Here is a 23,543-nt window from a genome sequence, read left to right on the forward strand (position 1 = left end):
GAGCCTGTGAGTCTGTTTCTGTTTTGTAAATAGGTTCTTTTGTGTCATGTTTTAGATCCCACATATAAGTGATATCATCCAGTTTTTGTCTTTCTCCAACTTCACTTTGTATGATAATCTCTAGATCGATCTATGTTGCTCTAAATGGAATTATCTCATTCTTTTTCACAGTTGAGTAATGTTCCATTGTCTATATGTTTACATATATATGTATATATCATTGTGTATATCTGCTTTATCCATTCAATCAATGGACAGTTAGGTTTTTTCCATGACTTGGTACTTGTGAGTAGTGCTGCTATGAACACAGAGGTACGTGTATTTTTCTTAATTACATTTTTGTATATGCTGAGGAATGGGATTGCTGGATCATATTTTTAGTTTTTTGAGGAACCTCAATGCTATTTTCCACAGTGGCTACACCAACTTACATTCCCACCAATAGTGTAGGTGAGTTCCCTTTTCTTTGTACCCTCTCCAGTATTTATTATCTGTAGACTTTTTAATGATGGCCATTCTGGCTGGTGTGAGGTGGTACCTCATCGTCATGCATTATTTTATTAAATCTTTATAACAACCCTCTGTAGAGGCAATTTTCCCTCACCAATAAGTGTACTATATACCTTCTATGTATAGTTCAGGGGGCTAGATGTTAGGGCTGAAATGTTGAGTCATACAGATGTAAGTCTATACGGTCATGGTACATGGAGTTTAGTAGTGACAGGTTAGAAATTAGCCAAATAATTTCACTGATAGATATACAGAGGTGGTTATACACTGTGCTGAATGCTTACATATGTAACTATTATTTATTGAGCAGCTATGGTGTGCTAGGCTGTGGGCATACAACAGGGCTACCATCATTATCCCTGTTCTAGATGAGCAAACCGAGACAGTTCAGTCACTCAGCCGTGTCCAACTCTTTGCGAACCCATGGACTGCAGTATGCCAGGCTTCCCTGTCCATCACTAACTCTTGGAGCTTGCTCAAACTCATGTCCATCAAGTTGGTGATGCCATCCAACCATCTCATCCTCTGTTGTTCCCTTCTCCTCCTGCCTTCAATCTTTCTCAGCATCAGGGTCTTTTCCAATGACTCATTGGAAAAGACCCTGAGCAAACTGAGTACGTTTCAGTAAATATTAATAGCTGGAGAACTTACCAGACTTCAAAGATGGGTTCTTGCACACTGCACTGGTAGCTGAGGCACTGAGCACATGTAGGGGTGTCAGGGAATGGACCACCAGCGGGCTCCCCATCTTTGCCATGGTGTCATCACAGGGGCTAAGGCAGAATGTGCTGGTGGGTCTCACCAGGCAGTTGGAAGCTAAGATCCTGAGGAACGTGGCAAGGCTAGGACATACAGAAGTTCGGAACACGGAGAAAGGTAGATAGTATGATTTCTATGTTGAAAGGCAAAAGTGAGTCCAGTGAGATATGTTTTTAAAATTATCTCTGAGCTATTTTTAAAACTGTATCTGAAGCATTTCCCATAAACCTTCCTTTGGAAATAGCCCAGGTTTTCTCAGTGTAAGGAAGGCAATTTCAGGAAAAGGAAGTTTGGGGGAGAGAGCAGCGCAAGAAGAATAGGAAACTTTTAGAGATAATGGTAACTTTTAACCGCTGCCTGCCTGCTTACCTGGACACGTGCTCATTTGTTAATTTCAACAGTGGAGAGTGACCATCATGTCACTGTGATAGTGCGCCTTCCTCTGGCTCTCTTTCTCCTGACCCCATGGTCCTCTGTGCATTACAGGGCTTCCGGAAAGCCCATAGGATTTGACCCTTGTCCTGTTCACGATGTCAGAAACTGTCCTGGGACTTCCTTGAGGGTCCAGGGCTAAGACTCTGCACTCCCAAAGCAGGAGGCCTGGGTTTGATCCCTAGTCAGGGAACTGGATCCTGCATGCCACAACTAAGGGTTTGCATGCTACAACTAAAGATTCCTCATGCCACAACTAAGATCAAAGATCATGAGTGCCTCAACTAAGACCAGGCGCAGCCAAAGAAATGAATACCTATTAAACAAACAAAAAGTGATGAATGTGTCCACTGCAAAAGGTGGGGTGAGTATTTGAACATTTTCTTCTTAGGAGTGAAAAGAGATGCCAGTAGTGAGGTGGAGGTGGTGAGGCCATGCCATTATTGTTGAGAGGGGGTTTTTATGAAAGTTGGGTGTTATATGGCCTCTACTTGCTCAATTGCCCTCGGAGGGAGACCCTAAGTGGTGGCAGGGTGGGTAGACAAGCCCATTGGCTGGAAAACTAATAAAGGAGAGTGCAGGAGGGAAACAGAGATCATTGTTTAGCTTGTGTTGAAAATTCACTTTGAATCTGTATGCAATTTGTTGTTGTTCAGTCGCTAAGTCATGTCCAGTTCCCTGCAACCCCATGGACTGCAGCACGGCAGGCTTCCCTGTCCTTCACCATCTCCCAGAGCTTGCTCAAACTCATGTCCATTGAGTCGGTGATGCCATCCCACCATCTCATTCTCTATTGCTTCCTTCTCCACCTGCCTGCAATCTTTCCCAGCATCAGGGTCTTTTCTAATGAGTCAGTTCTTTGCATCAGGTGGCCAAAGTATTGGAGTTTCAGCTTCAGTATCAGTCCTTCCAATGAATATTTAGGACTAATTTCCTTTAGGATTGACTGGTTTGATCTCCTTGCAGTTGAAGGCACTCTCAACAGTCTTCTCCAACACCACAGTTCAAAAGCATCAATTCTTCAGCACTCAGCTTTCTTCATAGTCCAACTCTCACATCCATCCATGACCACTGGAAAAACCATAGCTTTGACTATATGGACCTTTGTCAGCAAAGTGATGTCTCTGCTTTTTAATATGCTCTATTAAAGCATTGACTCTTTATTCTTCCTTATGTCGTTGCTTAGGAAGTGACTTCAGAGCAAATAAGCAAGTGAGAAAAAAGCAAATTAAGTCTGAATATGCATGAAAGTGACATTTCAATGCCAGCAACATATTTTGGACACTAACTAGCAGTCGAGGGTAGCAGCCTCTAAAAATAGAGTTTTATTTCACATTTGACTTTTTCCCACTTGCCTCCAAGGTAGTAAAGATACACCTAGCTCCAGGAACTATCCCTTCAGGGACATGGATTTTTGCTTATTTTGGGGGAATCAGAATTTTTAAAAATATTCATTATCTGATTTATTTGGCTTTGCCTGGTCTTAGTTGCATCATGTAGGATCTTTAATTGTGGCATGTGAACTCTTAGTTATGGCACATGGGATCTAGTTCCTTGACCAGGGATTGAACCCAGGCCCCCTGGATTGGGAGTGCAGAGTCTGAGCCACTGGGAAGTCCCGGGAATCAGAATTTTTAAGAACCAGATTGGTCTAGCTCATAGTCAGGCCATGTGGTCACTGGCAACCATAGGCTGACTGCCCCTGGGTTAGCTGTCTTCTGGGAACCCTCAGCTGAGGTTGGGAGGGGGCGGGATTCTGTGGTCTAACATACAGCTGCTGGGGTTGCCTCTGCATGGGTGGTGGGAGCAGCGAGCAGTAGTGAAATGTCTAGAACCAGGGCAGTGCAGCTACAGGGTCTGTGTTACAGGACTATCAAAGCCAAAATCAGTAACACTATCGATTAACTCTCTGCTATGTGTAAGGTACTTTATACATGACTCCAGGTCACAGCATTTTCAAAACTTGTTCTCTTTCTCCTCTACATGGTTATTTGTGAAAATATTTTGCAACCTGTGAAAGGTTTTATAGATCCAGTGAAGATTTTTATTAAAGTGTTATCCCCCTTTTCCCTGCAGACTTATGTTTGGACTTAGTCCACAGACAGATGGTATGTTTCCTGTCTCCAGGATCATTCTGAGGGTTATGTGAGTGTGGGACAGCCAACCGTTTCATATTTGCAGTCTACACTGAAAACTGCCTTGCCAGTAATTTGTCAAGGATAATCGGAAAAACAGAAACTCACGTGTCAGATCTCACAGTGCTTCTGGGGGGAACCGTGACACCCAAGTGTCCTGTTAGGAAGGGGACTGGGTCCTGATAGTGTCCACCTGTCTAGTGCTGGTCAGTCACACGAGGTCATGATCTCTGCCCTGCAGTGTCTGCCTCAACCTCCGTGGCAAAGAGTTGAACCTGTAGCCTTCCACCCTCCGCCTGCAACCTGTTCCTCTGGATATTCTGCATCCTGGGTTGAAGCCCAAAACTTCGGGAGCTATTTCCACACACAGACAGTAAACTAGTTTTTGGTCCTTGGTAAACTAGTTTTTACTGAACCGAGTCTCAGCTTTATGTCATTAGGGATAGTCCTGATGACCAACAGGGACAGACCAGTAAGACCATTACTGTACTGGCTGGGAGATGCTGTGAAGATCAGGTTACCTGCATCGTTAATTTCTTAGGAGGAGCTATGGAGAAATTTCTCTCAGGGCTACATAGCTGTCCTCCTAAGCAACTGATTTGTTTTCAGCTTATGGACACTTTTTTTTAAATTGGATGGTAATTGCTTTACCATGTTGGATTAGTTTCCAACCTGGATGAGCCATATGTACACATATATCCCCTCCCTCTGGAGCCTCCCCCATCCCGCCCTGCTAGGTCGTCAGCACCGAGCTGAGCTCCCTGAGCTACACAGTAGCTTTCCACTGTGAGTTTTCCGCATGGTAGTGTATGCATGTCAATGCTCCTCTCTCGGTTCATCCCACCCGCTCCTTTCCCCGCAGTGACATGGATACTTCTGAGTAATGATTACTTCTTCTCTGTGTTGGCAAGAAGGAAGATCGGAGGTATTTTACCCCCTTGGCCCTAGTAAAGTCCAGGAGACCTTGGGGCATGTGTGAGGCTACTGACATCCTTCTGGCTTCATCGTTCTCTCCTTCCCCATGATGTCTTCCTTGGGCGTAATATACTGCTTTGAAAAACATGTAAATGGATTCAGTTTATTGTTTAGGACTGAGGCAGGTGTGGATTCAGAATGCCTCTTTAGAGTAACTGAGGGACAGTGGCCCGATGTTGTAGTAGTAAAAGGTCACTACTGGCTGCTGCATTTTGCCCATGGTTAGTGCTGTTTTTTCGAACAATTAAATTGGAGGCGAAAACGAAAAACTCTTCCCTCCCCACTGCCTTCTTTTGGCTTAAAATTTTCTTTTGGGTAATTCTGAGGTAGAATTTGCAGCTTTGTTGGATTTATGTTTTACATTTAGAGAGAGGATGTGTTTGGTAAACTTTTCTTCCCCTGAGGAGACAGCTGAGTGAGTCTTTGAACATATACATCTTTCCATTTAAAAAATGGGACCAGGAATAAACAACCTTTCTGTGCAGCAGCAGTCACTTCCTTCTCTGGTTTCCAGGGCATGGTTTCTCCAGAGGACCAACATTAGAAGGTCAAATGACCAAAGGTCTTCAAATGACCAAAGGCTTTCTGATGGTGTCTGTGTCTACAGGACAGGAAGGTCCCTGAACTGTCTTTGAGAGAGCTTAGCCTGTAAGAGACAAAACTGAAACTCAGTTTCTGTGGTTTTTCTCTGACATAACTTTCATGCTGGTAAAAAAACTGTTCCATTGGTAGGAGGTCACATTTCATCCATATATGTATCAGATTGGAAGAGAGTGTTCTAATAGTAAGCGGTGAACTTGGGTTAGGTTAAAATTTTGAATACATGGTATGGAAACTTTCCATTACTTCTGTAATTTCTAAAGGTTCATTTAAATGATCAGATCTGACCAAAACATTTAGTGAATAACATAAACATAATCTTACAAAAATTTTTAAAAAGTTATAACATACAGGTAGCCTTTAAGACTGAAAGGAATACTGTAGTGTAAAACATGAAGGATTCTTGCTACATGGAAAGAAACGCCTACCTTTTTATTTTCTGAAAAAGAATACATTTAGCTAGTTTCTAATGAATAGCATAAATTCAAAGGTACGTTAATAATGCTGTGTGTACACGTGCGTGCTCTGTCGTGTCCAACTCTTTGCGACCCCAAGGACTACAGCCTGGCAGGCTCCTCTGTCCATGGGATTTTCCAGGCAAGAGTGCTGGACTGGGTTGCCATTTCCTCCTCCAGGAGATCTTCCTGACCCAGGGATTGAACCCGGCATTGGCACACGGAGTTTTTACTGCTGTGCCACCTGGGAAGCACATATTAACATGCTATTGCCCTTTAAGGTCAATTTACAGCCCGTCTTGATAAAACAGTTACAAAATACAAAGAGAAACCTGTTTAAGAAATTAAAAATGTGTTGAACTTTTTCTGTCAGTGGAGAGAAAACGGCATTCAACAAATTTGCTCCAGCTGGGCCTTCCATTTTTGTTCCAACCATAAGCCCAACACAGAAGACAAGGCCTTAGCAAAAGCACCTTCCGTGTGAACTCCACTGATCACTGTGGGGTCCAGGTCACAGCTTGGGGGAGGGGTCTGCCCTTGAGCAGTCTCATGACCGGAAGCCTGGGCGTCATCTGAGGGTCCCCAGGGGTTCAGTGGACTTTACACTTTGCCATGTTAGGCAGTGAAGCCAGAGCTCTTCCAGTGAATGGAGAATAGTCTCTCATGAGTTCCTAGTTTAGCCAGACAGGAGCTGTTAGACATCCAGGGAGAAGGTGTTCTTACACTTGGTACTGTTTGGTGATACTGTCAGTGCTGAGAAGTTGGCTCAGTGAATATTTATTTGTAATAGCAGCGTCAACAGTCATGGTGGCTCTGTTCTAGCCATTCAGAGGAAGAATGAAAGGCCAGACGTGAAGGTGTGTTTAATTTTAGAGAACCAGCATCTTGTAACTCGAACTTAGTGGAGTGCATTAACTCTTTTCCCTTCCCTCTGGACTCACTGGCTTACCCATCATACCAAGTAGGAACACCTCAAATTTTTATCCATGATCTCAGATTTAATAAAATGGAGCAAATATTCCCTGGTGGCTCAGCTGGTAAAGAATCCTGCCTGCAATGAGGGAGACCTGGGTTGGATCCCTGGGTTGGGAAGATCCCCTGGAGAAGGGAAAGGCTACCCACTCCAGTATCCTGGCCTGGAGAATTCCATGGACTGTATAGTCCATGAGGTCGCAGAGCTGGACATGACTGAGCGACTTTCACTTTCACTTTTCACACGTGCTCTAAGCATGTGCTTGACTCTGTGGGTAAAGCCGCCTGCAAGGCAGGAGACATGGGTTCAATTCCTGGGGTCAGGAAGATCCCTTGGAGGAGGAAATGGCAACCCACTACAGTATTCTTTCCTGAAAAATCCCACGGACAGAGGAGCCTGGCAGGTTACTTGTCCATAGCATTAGACACAACTGAGTGACTGAACACAGACAAAACCCATTTCCCAACCCAGGTAACTATGGCTCAGACTTCCATCACGGAAGTACCCTGTGGAGTAATGTGTGAGTGGAGAGCAGTGGTGATGGCTCGGTGATTTTCCTGCTTCAAGGACCTGAAGGCAAATGAATGGGAAAGAGTTGCCAAGGGCAGTACAGACACAAAACTGGCCTCTAGGTGGTGCTTGAAAGCAGGTTCAGGAAGGCTGGCATGCTTTGGGATGAACTCCAGTAATCTGCAGGCTCCTGGGCAAAGTCTTCTACAGACAGTCAGCTGTTCTACAGGGTGTCCAGGGGGGCACCTGGCCAGTTTGAATAAACACATTTCTTCAGTTATTCCTGCAAGGTGTGTATTCCATTTATGTCTGTCAATTATCACTGTGAGAGTCAGCAAACTGGAGGAAATACACTCAATCAAATAGCTTTTGCCAACTGCAGGTCATTTTACCACAAAGCTTTACTTCAAAACATCTACCTGCTTTTGCTCAGCCCCTGTGTTGTTGAGATGGGAGCGAAGACTTCGTTGGCTTGCAAGTGGAACGTTTCCTAAATTCTTAGTGAAAGTCGCTCAGTCGTGTCCCAACTCTTTGAGACCCCATGGACTGTAGCCTGCCAGGCTCCTCTGTCCATGGGGATTCTCCAAGCAAGCAAACTGGAGTGGGTTGCCATGCTCTCCTCCAGGGGATCTTCCCAACCCAGGGATTGAACCCAGGTCTCCCACATTGCAGGCAGATTCTTTACCATCTAAGCCACCAGAAAAGCCTGTTTTTTTTTTTAATTGTAGAATTTTAAAACGGTGGTATAGCTGCTACATTTGATTTAAATATTAACCTGTAATTCCTGCTAAAACATTTGCCATCAATAAAAACAAGCCACCCCCTCCCCATGTAAACCACGTGGACTTTGTGTGAAATTTACATAAAGAACCTTTTAGTATAAACATGCTCACTCAAAAGGAAACCTATGGCATAAAAATTTAAGACTCTATGGAACCAGGCTGATTTTAACATATACTTTTTTTTTATTAAATATGTAAAAAGATAAACGCAAGTCAAGTTATTCACATATTCAGAGACAAAAAACTATTCTACCATGCGACAATAGATGGGTAATGTAAAATGAATGTGATACATCTGAATAAGACCTTTTCATCTATTATGTCATTACTTATCTATATTTATAATTAACAATACATTTGTTTACATTCCTTTCAGTTTACATTTAATATATAACAAAAGCTTTATGGTGTACTATTTAGTAAAAGTAATCTGAATGCATATTAAACCTTAACGGAATAATGGAAATACTCACCAGGGAAGGGAGGAGTTCCTGGTTCCCTTCTGGAGTTTACTTCTCTCGGGGTGTGTCTTTTGTCTTTTTTCTGCTTTTCTGCTGTTTTCTCTTTACCCCCTGCTTCAATCACTTCCTACCTGATATGAGCGGCGGACATACTATAATCAGCTGTGGCGGGTGTGAAAGGGACACTAAGACCCACGTCCAGCGGATGCTTCTCAGCCCAGCATGAGGATGTATGACGAGGGTGGGGGACATGGAGGAAAGCCCACGCTAGCTGCTGAGATGAATGATAGGGTACAGTCATCAGGGAGAAAGGAGCAGTCCTGGGAAATGAGAGGTGAGCTGCACTAGAGGCTGGGGTACAGCCAAAGAGGACGGAGAAACTTAGCTGTCAAAGATTCCCCGAGGCACCAGTGATGTCCCGTGCGGTGGAAGACGCCCCAGATGGAGACAGAAAGGGAAGTATATAGCTCCTCTCTAAATAAACCAAGAGTCTGCCCCAAGACACCAGGAAGGAAGCGGGAATAGGATGACTGGCGAAAGTTATCTTTGCCAGGTATCTGGCCAGTATGTTAACAGCCAAGAAAGTCGGGGGTCTAGGGAGGAACAGAGTGGCTGAGGGTCACTGGTGAGGCTTAAGCACACTACCCAGTAGTCACACCCTCATGATGGGAGCGTGGGTCCTGCCTTGCCTGGCACTGGGTGTACCGACGTGTCCAGGGCAAGCAAAGAACTGGCCGGGAACCACTGAAGTGTCACCTGCACGGAACTACTTATTGTGCCTCTTCACCAGAGCTGTTTAAAAAGAAGGAAACTCAGCGAGTGCGACAGGCTTGGGAGGGGACATGCCGTGAAGCAAGATGCTGAGTATAGCACGACCACGCCCTGCGACCAGGTGTGGGAGGACGTCACCGCAGAGAGCCAGGCCGGATTCCAGCCTGGGAGAAACGAGCTGTCGCCGAGGCGCAGAGCAAGCAGGAGAGAGAAGAAACGGAAACCAAGCCCCACGGAACAGCTGTCCACTTCTGCAGTGTCCTGTAACAACCTCAAAAATACAAGCAATCCTTTTCACGTGTAACTCGATAAATACCACTCTGCCACCAAAGATCTGAGAAGACTCCTTTTGGTGGAAAGCTTCAAGGCTAGAATTTAGAATTCATATTTCATCAGTTAATAAAGAAATGTCAAAGCTTTATGAGACATAATTCAGAAATTTATTTGAAGCTTTTTCAGTTAAGAGGAAAGTGGGGGGGGCATACTTGTTTGTTTTTCGTTGCACCTGCTAAGTCAAATAACACGTGAAAGAAAATCTAAAGTTAGAAACAAAGTGAAATGAATGATCCAACCATCTTTCAAAGGGGTGGTTCGGGGGGGGTGGGGGGAGGCAAAGATTTGGAAAGATACTAAGAAAATGTGCAAATATTAGTTTAAAAAAAATAAGGAATGCTTTTAATTCATTCAGGTTTCCTCTATTTATGAATTGCCATGGTTTAGTGAAGGTCAATGACGAGGAGGGCCATTGTACTGAAGAGGGGGAATTCCTTATTCCAGAAGGCATTGGGAGTCAGATTTTTCTGTGCTGTCTTTCCAGTGTCAACACCAGACTTCAGAAGCAGGGTTCTCCCTTGGGCTTGCACTCCTATCATAAGGTCGTCACTCCAGGCCTTCCAGCAAGTGTGTGGCATGCCCAGGGCTGCACACCCTGAAGTCATTCTTTAGGAGGAACCCCCTAGCGTGGATGACAGGGTTGGGGCTAAAACCCACACGAAGAGGCAGGAAGGACCTGTGCCTGTGCAGACCCCTCTGACTGCAGACACCCGATGACAGCTTTTGGGGAGAGTGGCTGCCCACCAAAGAGGACCCTGAGAAAGAAAACAGCATGAGAACCTGGGTGGGGGCAGGGGGGAGGGGCAAGCGGTTGGAGGGCCAAGTTGAGATGGTGTTCTCCTTGAGTGAATGTCTTTCAAAACTAACAACATACTGTGTGGTTGTCTAACATGCGGATGGATGAACACTGCTAGGCCCTGAAGTCCTAGTTTTGATTCCTTTTTTCTTCCCTTTTGTTTGTGAGTGGAGGGAGAAACTGACTGTGTTTTTCCCCATGAAACAAGTCACTGTCATATGGCTTTCATATCAAGTTCTCTCTTTCCCTTTGTTCCAATTTATTATTTGACCAAATTTATGTTCACAGAGGTTAGACTTGCAAACATCAAAGCACCACAAATGTGTGTGACATCTAGTGACACTGGGTTGAGAAATGCCAATATAAATACCATATATCAAATTACCATTGTTTCACACCAGGATAAAAAGGGAATGGTGGTGGTGGTGGTAGGGTTGGGGAGAAGTTGTTCTGGAAAGAAATGCAAAGAGCAGAACCAATCTCAAGCAGCCAAGTGGGGAAGTTGAAGGTGTGTGGCCCCCGGGATGTCTTGGGGAGGCCACCCATGGCCGCTGCTAGTGTGTCTTGGCAAAGGAAATGGGAACCGAGGGCGGTGCTGGCGTGGGCGCTGGCGCGATGATGTAACAGCAGACTGGGAACAACTGGTTTCTGATGAGCTTGAGGCCACACGTGTTCCAATTCTCTGGAAGAGAAGTTCCCACCAAAACGGAAGTGTGGAGAGCTGCCGGGACGGTTCAGTACTCTTCCTGCTGCTGGGGCTGCTGTTCGTGGACTTGCTCCTCTGCTTCCGGCTCCTCTGGGTGGCCCTCCTGTGGGAGGCGGGGGAGAGGGGCCAGGGGTAGGTTTCAACCGATGGAGCTCACGGCCGGCCCCGCCGTGTCCCCGGCCCCGCAGTGACTGCGCGGCAGGGCGTCTCCATGGCGCGAGCCACGCAGAGCCTCCCTGCTCCTGGGAGCCGAGGCACACAGAGGGACGCCTTCCCATCCCCCGCCCCTTCAAAGATCGGATCCTTCTAGAACACAGCCAGCAGGCTTTGTGTGGCACATTTTCCTTCTATCCACTTTGGAAGCACAGCCTCACAGTGTATGACATACTTTCCCACCCTCCGTAAGACAGTAAACCAAAGGACCCGGGAGTGTTATGATAACCAGGGGTGAGCCTGCTGTGTCAGGGCACTGAGCCCCAGGACCCCGAGGGTGACCGAGGGCTTCCTATCTCCTCACCTGGTAGCGTGTCTGCTTGAAGCAGACCCTTTGTTATCACCTGTTACTCCTCTGATGTGGAGAAGCAGGTTGTCAAGAGTGGTTAGGTAAAGAAAAGGGTGACAGGCACGGTTCCAGGATGCCCCCAGCCAGGCGGTCTCTCCATGAAGGGAGCGCAGGAGTTGAGCTCCTTCTGGCTATCTATTTTGGGTACGTGAGGCGTTTTTTGCTTACTTTTGATGGCTGAAGTGTTCCTCTACTTGGTTCCAAAGGACCTATTTACTACTTGCCTTTAACCCAGGGAAATACATTGTGAACACCAACTCGGGGGAATAGCAACCTTGGTCAATCATACCTGTAAATCTTTTAATTTTTTCACCTCTCAAATAATAGTCAGCTCTTTGTTACTGATAAACAGGACCAACTGCTGCCTCCAGAATGCACAACCCCTTGCAATGCAGTCAGGAGCACCCACTGGGACACAGACACACTCGTGTTCTCACACTTTGCACACTTCTTTCCTGTCTAGCCCTATTCCCTTTAGCCCAGGACATCTCTCTCAAGATCCAACTCGAATACAGCAGGGTCACGTCCCCAGACCCCAGAGCCAGGATTCTCCTTCCTTCTTCCTGCAACATTTTGCTTATGCCTTGGTTGTAAAACTTTGATTTGGAATCTTGCTTATCTTGAGCCTTGTGGATCCTGAGGCTTCAGAAGGTGGGACAAGGCCTCATCCATCTGTCAGACCGCACATGTGTCAGGAGGAGGACATCAGATAAGGTGCCACAACAGATGACCCAGACTATCAGCCAAGGTCACGTGCCACTTATTTTCTGAGAGGCAGCATTAACATCAAGGTTATAAGCGTGGACCTGGAGTTCATATCCCAGATCCATTATTTACAAGCTGAGTGACTTCAGGTGACTTAACGGCTGGGTGCCTTGGTTTTCTCCTCTGTAAAATGGGCAACAGACCCAAAGTGCCCATTTAACAGAGTTTTCAATGGGTGTCATTGATCAGTAAATCAATGGAGTCACTGAATTCGACAGAGGGCTCTGAGTGAACATAGGTAAAATGCCTAGAACAGTGTTTAGCACAGAAGTGTGAGCTGTGATTATTTTTTTCTTGGAAGGAGAAAACTCATTGGAATATATTTTAGAAGTAAAAAAGATTTTTTAAAAAGTAATCTTTTCTACAACAGGAGGAGAAAATGATGCCATACTGAAGACATAGATTCAAATCTAGCACCACCCCTGGCTGGACTGGGATCAAGATGCACATGAAATATTTGGTCTCCCTACACCACACCTACCATCACACCCAACACGGCTCCACCTCTGAAGCATGAAGACCTCAATCCTCCTCTCTGCCCACATCTGCTGTCCTTCGGGACCCCTCACTCCTTAATCCCTTAACCATCGTGTCCTTTGACCTCAGAGCCCCGAGCCCTCCTTTACTCCAGGCTCTGCCAGTTCCTCCCCAGGCTGGCCCCGAAGCATCCTCCTTATGCCTCTGTACTCCCCTGCTCTGCACAGAGTTAGGGCCTCACAGATAGAGGCGCCCTCCCACCCTCCCGGGAGCAGAAGAGCACCCCTGCTGGGATCAGACAGGGAGGAGGAGCCACTGGCTGCCTCCAGTCTGGGAGCAAAGAAGGGAAGCCCTGCTCCCGGGAGCTGACCGGGGGTGGTGCACCAGGGGGCCCCATGTCTGCTCTGCCGCACATTCCTCCCCACGCCTCTCCTACTGCCTCCACCCCAGAATGGGTCACTCCTCTGAGCTTCACATCCATGACTCATGCTTCCATCAGGGCGCACACTGGAGCTCTCTGGGTGTCTCTGTGTGTGTATCTCTGTGCTCCACTGTCTGGCTACAAGGCTGACTTGCAGACTCAAGCTGACTCTACCCGACGTCTCCAGCTGGACTCTGAGCCTCTGAGTCCCCCAGGGGTTAGAGACCTTGTTTGATTCATCACCCTAACTTTAAAGAGTTAGCTGCTTCCACATCACATCACCCGGACTTCAGCTGGTTTCAAGTGTGCCTTTCTTACACAGTTTTTGTGAGTGTTAGGCAGTTGGTGGGAAGATCACAGAAATGAGGCTCTATTTGACAATTTACAGAAAATTCTGTCTGCTCACACCAGGACTGGGAGTCAAGTGTGGGATGACAGATTTAATCCCTCAACTGTGGGATGAAGGATTTAATCCCGGACTGGAAGTCAGAAGAGGTGGATTCAAGGAACTGTGGGCCTGTCACACCAGTGGTGGGCCCAGAAACCCACCCACTGGGTTAGGCCCCTCCCCAGGCCTGCTTTCCACACTTGCTGAGCAAGGGTAGGTGTCCCAGCCTAGGCCTCGGGTCTCCAGCTGGCCGAGGGCAGCCCCTCACTCACGGGGTGCCCCTGTGAGGTCACACATCTCATCGGCAGGAGCCTCGGACCCCAGAGCACTCTTCTTACTGGGTAATGCGGGTGTAAAGAGCAAACGTCCTGCGCTACCAAAGCATTGCTAATGCCTGGGGTGCAAATGAAGGTGCCCTGAAGGCCTGGCAGGACACACCCGTCACACGTCACCATGGGGAGCTCCCAGCCCGCTGTGCCATGGAGGCGCTCACACTCAGAGATGATTTTTCTCTTCTGCCCCACGCAAGAGGGAGGAACTCAAATGCACAGGCGAGGAGGCGGCCAGGCGAAACCAAGGTCAAATACATGACTCAAGCACTGGGGTGCCACCTGCTTAATTAAGCCTAATATTTGCATGTCAGTCCATCACTGCTTCCTAAATGATTAGCTGTCAGTGGCTGCTTTGGAGTTCCTTATTCTTTCAATGATCAGCAGAAGGAGAAGCAAGCCACAAGTCAGCCCTGGAGGGGGCTCTGGGCTACTGCGGGCGGGAGAGCGGGGGCGCCGCCCACCTTCCTAGATAGAGGCTCATCCGCCACTGCTACACCGGCACATCCGGCTGTTCACATCCGGCTGTTCTTTCCTCTGCTTTGTTAGTGCTGTTTCTTCTGCAGAAAAAAACACTCCCCCGTCCTGAGCTCTGCAACCGGTCACATTCCTTGTCATCTTTCAACATCCAACACAAATGTCATCTTCTCTGTGAAGTCCCAGCCTGTCCCTCCAGGCTGTCTTTATGTGCGCCCCACACAAGTTTATTTATGTCTCCATTACCGCATTTATCACAGCCTGACATATTCCAGTCGGTGGTGTCCGTGTTCTCTTGCTCTCGCCAGGGCGGCAAGCTCTGCGAAGGCAGGGGTGGTGTCTGCCTTCTATATACCCAATGCTGCGTCCAGTGACAGAAATGCAGGCTGAATCCAAAAGACGTGGGTGGAGCTGGGGAGGTAACTTAAGCCGTTCCACCCAAAGTGGCTTCCGGGACAGGACCGCAGGAAACACGCGCCTCTGTATGAGCAGGTGACCCTGCTGACGGAAGCGCAGGGCAGCAGCTACCCAAGGCCTAAGCCGACACCTGTGGCCCCAAGCCAAGTATTAAAGACGATGAGAATCAAGACAGGAACTGGACAGCGAGCTGGCCATCTGCTCTGGAAACTTCCCTGAGGTTTCTACGACTACAAAGTGAACTCTGTTGACTTCTACACTCCAAACTCATCTGCATGTCTAAATCTTCCAAACATGCTATTCTAGGATCGGCTGAATATGAGTCAAAGGCCAGCCAAGGGGAAATAAAGACTGAGGGAGGAGACCTCTCCGTCTGCAGTGCCGACGCAGGGTCCGTCTGTGGTTAGCTGCCGAGCAGACCCTCAGCGCGGCCTCAGATTCCTCAGCACCTCTCCCACTTCCAGGAGGGAGGCAACCAGAAACCTCCGCCTCTCGGAGGTGCACACGAGTCAGGCCAGCGGCGACAGGAATGAAGTGCTGGCATTTTTTCCCGAACACCATATGCATCATGGCTGCATGTCCAGCCAGGACTGAAGTGTGCGAATGGCCTGAAAACAGGACGCACTGTCAGGGTGAAGCACAGAGTGGGGAGAAGGAGGCTTCTAGAGCTTTCGGGGCGGGTGCAGCATACTGTCACGTTCTAAGCAAGGACACCTGGCACATTCCAGTGGATGCTCTATAGAACACTCAGCATAGCCTGAAATGCTTCTTTTGGAGCTGTCCAGACCCAGAGTTGCATGAGAAGTTATCCTGGAATGAGAAATATTAAGGCAGCAACTGCGTCTGAAGTTGCTGAGCACATTGTTCCCCAACTGACACCTTTCCTGGGCAAGGGTGGAAGCTTTTTTTTTTTTTTCAATTTTGTTTCTGGCTGCACTGGGACTTGGCTGCTATGCGCAGGCTCCCTAGGTGAGGTGCACCGGCTGCTCGTAGCGGCGACTTCTCTCGCTGTGGAGCAGGAGCTCTAGAGCATAGGCTCAACAGTTGCGATGCACAGGCTTAGTTGCTCTGAGACATGCGGGGTCTTCCCAGATCAGGGGTCGAACCCACGTCAACTGCATTGACAGGTGGATTTCTTTACCAGTGAGCAACCAGGGAAGCCCAAGTGGATGCTTTTTAAAGGCCCACTCCCTTAATGGTAGAGCCTGGATAAGCTGGGAGGCGGCCACAGAAACAGGATCCGTTATGCTCAGGGAGGGAGGCAAACCTTGGTGGGTCTCGGGTGTCTAGGATGGTTCTGTGAACCTCTAGGAAGACAAGCAGGGAGCAGAGCAGGATGACCACTCCTGAGCCCCTCACCGTCGGCTACTAGGAAGTGTCATGTGTACACGTGTGTGCAGTAAGGAAGATACCCTGCAGTGTCCGGGCACACAGCAGTCACCCCCATCTTTCTATATAGAAACCAAGTTTTTTAAAAAAATGGATCCTGTTACATTTTAAACAAGGACACCTGGCATATTGCTGCTGATCCTCTATGGAAAACTCAGCATAGCCCGAAGTGTTTCTTTTGGAGCTGTCCAGACCCCGAGTTGCATGAGAAGTTATCCTGGAATGCGAAACATGAAGGCAGCAACTGGGTTTGAAGGTTTTGCTCCGGTCACCCACACACTCAGTTTGTGTTGTCTATCTTCTAGATTCCAGCGGCCTGGTTACTGCTTCTAAATCTCTTCCTGGACTTCAGATGCTCCCCAGCACACACCCGGCAGCAAGGCCACCGTCTCTCTCTCCTCCCGACCATGTTTCTTTCTCTCTGACGACATCAGCCATCGTCTCAGCCAGAACAACAAAGGTGGGTCTGGCGATGCTGCCAGCCGGAAGAAAACGGACGTTCTCGATGGATGCTGAATTAACAGGAAGCCCAGCGGCCAGAATGATACTTTTGAAGGTGCCAAACAACAAAATGAGATGATGGGAGTTGTCTGAGAAAACCCAGGGAGGACTTCAACTAATTCCTGCTTCACATACAGAACACGGGCAACTCAATACTGTCAATTAGACAAAGTCTCTCCTGTAGTTTTCCTACGTGGTGCTGCCTTTACTTTTGCCCTTGCCCATGGCACCCAATATACTGAGAAGTGGGAACACAATCCTTAAGATTTTGGGGCTTTGAGTTAGAGAAACCTGGGTAGTGATGGAGCATATTAAGGGTGGATCGCTGGACAAGTAATTTTATATCTGCGATGCAGAGGTAAGTAATAGTACTCACACGACGAAAAAGGACGTGGTGAGAAGTGTATTTAGAACACCAATGTAGTATGTAGCACGTGCTAAATGTGCAGTGTCAGCTATCACAACTGTTCCTATTTAAAAGGCGTTCCTATCTAAAATATTCCCCGTTTAAAAGGTGGCTCAGGCTTGCAGAAGGGAGGGCATGAACCCAGCGCTTGAGTTCAAAAGCAAATGATGGTGCTTATTCACTTGGGCATGTTCTTTAATTTCTCTGCCGCCTTACTTTCTCTCATCCGTAAAATGGGATAACACCCGCATCTACTTAATTCTCTGGAGAATTAAAGGAGCTGACACATGTAGGCTCCTCCCCCTCATATCCCATCCCAAGAGTCTGTGGAAAGGCCCTGCTAATAAACCCGTTAGTCCCAGTGACTGATGATGTGCTGAAATATTACTTCTTTGTGGGGAGGCAGGGTGTGTGTTCATTGCCTATACTCTGCAGAATGGCTCGCTGAAGCCAGACCTCAGCAAGCTGGTGCTGGTGTGTGTGCTGGGGGGGTGGTGGTGGTAGAAACGGTCAAACAGAAGCTGAGTGTGTAGTCATGGAGGAAGACACCCCTGAACTCTCTCCCCCGAGCCAAGAGCGCTTGCCCACGGCCAGCCCTCACGTCATTAGCCAGGAAGTCGGGAGGCCCGACCAACCCTTTGTTTGGAGTTTGCTTGTTGGTGCTCTTACACAAGGACTCCTTCCTGGGACAAGATCTGGCTGGAGGTTAGGAGCAGAAGGCTTTCCCTCCTGCTGGCAGCGTGGTAGGAGGTTCCATCCTGCAAGATGCCCTGCTCCCGTGAGCGGGCACCACCCTGGATGGCAGCAGCACGGTTCACTCTGGCTCACGGAACCACACAGACCTCATCAGGTTCTGCCTCAGACAAGCTTGTGAAGACAATAACCACAATTCATCTAGTGCCTGACAGATGACAAAGCAGTCTGTACACACAGAACGTCACGGAAACGCTGCTCTGGGTGGTGCAGAGACACTGGCAGAAGGACCCCTACCACCCGCCTGGCTCCCCTGTCGTCCACGGCACCCAGGGGGCCCAGCTCCCCTGCCGTCCACACCGCCCCGGAGGGCCTGGCTCCCCTCCCGTCCACGGCACCACCCTCCAGAAGGCGAAGCCCCACTGGGCTCCCAGTCCCGCTGCTGGGGGGCTTCTCTCACCCTGTGGAGGAGGGCGTGGGGTGACCAGCCCTGGGCTCTGTCGTTCATCCTGCCCCTTCCCTGCCTTGTTTCCAAGACTCCCGCTCCTCTGGTGCTTCGCACGCCTGCTTCCCATCCCTCCAGATGGAGCCACTGCGCGGGTCCCCCTCACATTCACTCATGGGGAACAACCCTGGGCCTCCCCGCGAAGGAGGCCATCCAGGAGTATCTGCCCACAGAAGGCCGTCCCACGATGCTACTCTGTGCTGGTGATGAGTAACCAAGACAACCAGCCAGGAAGGCAAAACCAGACGGCCGTGGGGCTGATGGGGATGGGAAGAGCATCGACATTACTGTTTCCTTTCACCACGCCCTGCTCCATCATGAAGAAGGAAGAATCTCCACACACACTCTTACTGCTCATTTGCTCAGGGAGCTGAAAACCACTTGAGGCTGCACAAGCCTGTTTCTCTCAGCCCAGGGCCCCTCGGCTCTGCCCCCCGCGACTGGTGATGTCCACTCCTCTCTTCTGGGATTTAGGCATGCAAGTCCCCTCGGCAGGGTCAGCGGGTGAGGGTCGTGCTGAACCCTCTGGGAACATCGTGGGCCCTGGCCGAGCTCACTGAGCCCCCGGGGCAGTCTCTGAAGGTACAGCCATCACTGCACCGTGACCAAGAGCCTCACTCTAGACCACGAGCATCCGCGCTCTGCTCACACTCACGTGTTCGTCCGAAGCGTAGAGGACTTCCATTAGTCGCTGCACGAGATCGTCGTTTTCCTGCCCGTGTTCCTGGCACAGGAGCTCAATCTCTCTCAACTTTCCGAAGTAGAAATCCCTTTCTTTTTCCACGCCTTCGAGGGCAAGTTTTAACGAATGTACCTGGCGAGGGTGGGGAAGGTGGAAAAGAAAACCCTCAAAAAATACAGCATTAAGAAATATGTGACCACGCCTGCCTGCGTATAAGGATGCGAGACGTGAACAGACAGACGTGCAGAAATGACAGATGTGCCACAATAACGGGTGGGCAAGTCCGGGGAGGGAGACGAGGCTGCTTTCGGAGCCCGAGCCTGGGGCCGGGAACCCAACTGCGGCAGCACGTCTGTCGCTCCTGTCAGCTAAGCATTTATAATAACCTCAGGCCTGGGGATCCTTCGACAGGAGACAGTTCCACCTGGGCTCCGAGTCAGCTTTCCTTTCCCACTGACATGGGCTGGGGCACACTGTCCCCCCCAACTCATTGGTCCTTTACAGGGAAGGGGGATGAGAGGGCACGGGAAGGGGGCAGCAGCAGAGGGTGGCTGTGGACCCCCCTTTCTTTCTTCACGTCACTTGCATGGAGAGCTGCCCTCAGCTTTGGAGCCCCAGTTCCTTACCCAAACTGGACAAACGCTTCTACGGGGAGCCAGGGGCTTGGCTGCACAGGGAAGCTGGGTGAGAGAGCAGGCTGAGGGGAGCTGCCTCGGTCCCTCTAGGTCTCGCTTCGAGCTCATCACAGGAAAGGTGACAGTGAGGAAGCCCCATTCCCTCAGCAGAACAGTCCCCATTTCCTTTTTCCTCCCTTGGTGCTGGTTCAGGGGCCTCCCAGCTTCTCACAGTGGTAAAGGGAAGGGGGCAAGTTATAAGGCTGAGTCCGACAGAGCCATCACCTGGGCTGAAGAAACCTGGAAGGGCGTGTAGACAGACCTGGTCTCAAATTCCAGGCTGCAGGGCCAGCAACCGCACACAGGCCCAAACCATCACCCCTTCCTATTCTTGGAGAATCCCTCAATTTTTTTAAAACCCTTTGAGCAGTTATACATTTGTGCAAAGAACATCTGTAGAAGTAAACTAGGTCTTTCACGGTCCTCCTCAGGTGTAACCTCTCTCTCAGTATATGAAAAATCACCCTTAACAGGTTTCCAAAGATAATACTTGGAGTGGAAACTCTCTCTGTTTCTAGTAACGCCAGGCCTTTGCATGTGCTATTTAGCTGTCTGGAGTTACTGATTCATTCAAACAGATATTCAGCACATGCAGTGGCCCTCTCCTCACGCACTTGGCAAACCTGAATCCATCCAGCAAGACTCAAGGGTAGGGGTCTTCCTCAGAGTTAACCCCACTGATGCCCTCATGCAGCTGCTCACAAAGCAGAGGAGGAGGGACTTCCCTGGTGGGTCCAGTGGCTAACACTCCATGCTCCCAATGCAGGGGGTCAGAGTTCAATCCCTGGTCAGGGAACTAGATTGCACAGGCTGCAACTAAGAGTTTAAATGCTGCAACTAAGAGTTTAAATGCTGCAACTAAAGATCCTGCATGCGGCAACGAACACCCAGTGCAGCCAAATAAATAAATAACGAAAAACAAAAAGGCAATGGAGGATCACCAGCTTCTGACCATAACTCTTCTTTCTGATAATACTATGGCATTGTGGCTTGTGCTCAGTTGCGTCCGATTCTTTATGAGCCCATGGACTGTAGCCCGCCAGGCTCCTCTGTCCATGGACATTCGTAAAAACTGAAGGTAACCCAGTTGCCTAAATTCCAGGGAAAAAAAGAAAACCCTCTTGACTTTGGCATCCTCCTCCCCAGACGTGACCACAGGTCCATCTCAAGCCTGCACTGGTGTCAGTGGACGGGTCTGTGGAGTTCAGGAATCTGCTGACTGCCAGGTCCCCTTCCCTGGACCAGGCAAGAAAGGTCTCTGGAAGCCTGTATCCCATGGAAACCACAGGCTCGTCTGCCTCTTCCCTGGTGTGGTCTGTGCAGTGAACCAAGAGCTGAGGCTCAGTAGAAAACCCAGCCCAGGTTGGCCTGTGCGGCTATTCCAGGTGTATCAGGTAATATGTGCAGCTATAAACATTTCTTGGTAAAAACAACAGGAGCTAAATTACCCGGTGAAAGATCAATTGGAGAAGGGGACCCCATTTTCACAGTCCCACTCCCATGTGTCAGAGCAGGAGCCTGAACGGTACAGGGGCAAACGCTAGGGGTGCAGCCTGGAGGAGAGTCAAGTTCTCTTCTCCTGATTCTCCACCACCCTGGTGTCCACACACTGCAGATCTGCCCAGCCTTCCTGTCTGAGCCACAGACAGGGTCTGCGAGGGCTAACCAGGCCCATTCTCCTCGCCCCGCGGTCCCCAAGCATGGTAGGGACCCCACCCCACAGCCCCTGATTATTTCAGTCGTGTCTTTTCCTGCTCTGATTCATTTCTACCACTGACACTGTCTGGCACAGTGGTGCCTGCAGAGCATGTCATGGGAGACTGCCTGCATCAAGGCACGAGACCAAAAATGTGAGAATTCTTAAAGTCCAAGGCACTTGTCACCTTGTCTATTACCACTGCTATTCACTCTTTGGCTTGGGCACTGTCACTGGGCCCTTCCTTGTCTTCCTGTCCTCAGTTCCAACACAGTGATGCCTGTGTGAGGCTCCCCACCAGCTTCACGGGGGCACCTTGTAGGCTTTGGGGACAGAAAATGGAGGGAGCACTAACACAGCCTTGGAAGTACAGCTGGAGGAGGTGCTCAGTAAGCAGTTGGTGAATGAAGGCTCACAAGGTAGGAGGTATCCAACCTTCCCACCGGGGGACAGACGGAGGTACAGGGACAGATGGAGGTACGGGCACAATGCTCCTCCACGTGTGGGCACTGGGGGCAGCCCGGGGGTGAGGCCTTTGAATGGAGGAATTACAACCAGGGGGAGGAAGACCACTGAAACGTACTTCTCTCTGTTCCGTCTTCTTGAGAGTGGTCTTATGAATAGGACAGTTTAGTTTCCCTGGTGGCTCAGTGGTGAAGAATCCACCTGCCAATGCAGGAGATGTGGGTTTGATCTCTGGGTCAGGAAGATCCCCCAGAGTAGGAAATGGCTACCCACTCCAGTATTCTTGCTTGGGAAATCCCATGGACAGAGGAGGCTGGTGGCCTGTAGTCTACGGAGTTGCAAAAGAGCTAGACACAACTTAGTGACTGAGCATGCATGGTTTAGCTGAAGCACTGCAGAGAGCATGGGCCCTCAGGGCTCTGGGGCTCTGGGTGAGCTCTTGGGAGCCTAGAACCAGCCCCAGGAGAGGAAGTGGGGCTGGTAGACGCGGGCTGTACAGCCAGAGGGGCAGGTAGGATCCAAGGTTTCCAGGCGGTTCTACTTTGGGTTAGAGGGTTGGGAACCTAGGTGTGGTAGAGGTAGATGATGATGAAGAACCATGAGATAACAAAGCTATTAAGAGAATCTGAGTTTCTAAGGAGAAAGGTTGAACGGTTCTATGAAGACCTACAAGACCTTTTAGAACTAACACCCAAAAAAGATGTCCTTTTCATTATAGGGGACTGGAATGCAAAAGTAGGAAGTCAAGAAACACCTGGGGTAACAGGCAAATTTGGCCTTGGAATACGGAATGAAGCAGGGTAAAGGCTACTAGAGTTTTGCCAAGAGAACGCACTGGTCATAGCAAACACCATCTTCCAACAACACAAGATAAGACTCTACACATGGACATCACCAGATGGTCAACATCAAAATCAGACTGATTATATTCTTTGCAGTCAAAGATGGAGAAGCTCTATACAGTCAGCAAAAACAAGACCGGGAGCTGACTGTGGCTCAGATCATGAACTCCTTATTGCCAAATTCAGACTTAAATTGAAGAAAGTGGGAAAAACCACTAGACCATTCAGGTATGACCTAAATCAAATCCCTTATGATTATACAGTGGACCTGAGAAATAGATTTAAGGGACTAGATCTGACAGAGTGCCTGATGAACTATGAACAGAGGTTCGTGACATTGTACAGGAGATAGGAATCAAGACCATCCCCATGGAAAAGAAATGCAAAAAAGCAAAATGGCTGTCTGGGGAGGCCTTACAAATAGCTGTGAAAAGAAGAGAAGCAAAAAGCAAAGGAGAAAAGGAAAGATATAAGCGTCTGAATGCAGAGTTCCAAAGAATAGCAAGGAGAGATCAGAAAGCCTACCTCAGTGATCAATGCAAAGAAATAGAGGAAAACAACAGAATGGGAAAGACTAGAGATCTCTTCAAGAAAATTAGAGATACCAAGGGAACAGTTCATGCAAAGATGGGCTCAATAAAGGACAGAAATGGTAT

General features: G+C 48.8%; 1 protein-coding gene across 3 annotated transcripts in view; it reads right to left on the minus strand.

Annotated features, from left to right (window-relative positions):
* Positions 1-8,291: 8,291 nt before the first annotated feature.
* Positions 8,292-23,543, minus strand: part of MAPRE2 (microtubule associated protein RP/EB family member 2) — a 187,683-nt gene continuing 172,431 nt past the window's right edge. For all 3 annotated transcript variants that reach the window (XM_052660419.1, XM_052660418.1, XM_052660417.1), the window contains 2 exons: positions 19,184-19,342; positions 8,292-11,301 (listed from right to left, as the gene is read on the minus strand). In XM_052660419.1, the coding sequence (XP_052516379.1) occupies positions 11,227-11,301; positions 19,184-19,342 (234 nt within the window). In that variant the 3' untranslated portion in view covers positions 8,292-11,226. The remainder of the gene's footprint in view (positions 11,302-19,183; positions 19,343-23,543) is intronic.

The sequence above is a fragment of the Budorcas taxicolor genome, chromosome 22 (genome assembly GCF_023091745.1).
Source record: "Budorcas taxicolor isolate Tak-1 chromosome 22, Takin1.1, whole genome shotgun sequence".
In the NCBI taxonomy this organism is placed as follows: domain Eukaryota; kingdom Metazoa; phylum Chordata; class Mammalia; order Artiodactyla; family Bovidae; genus Budorcas; species Budorcas taxicolor.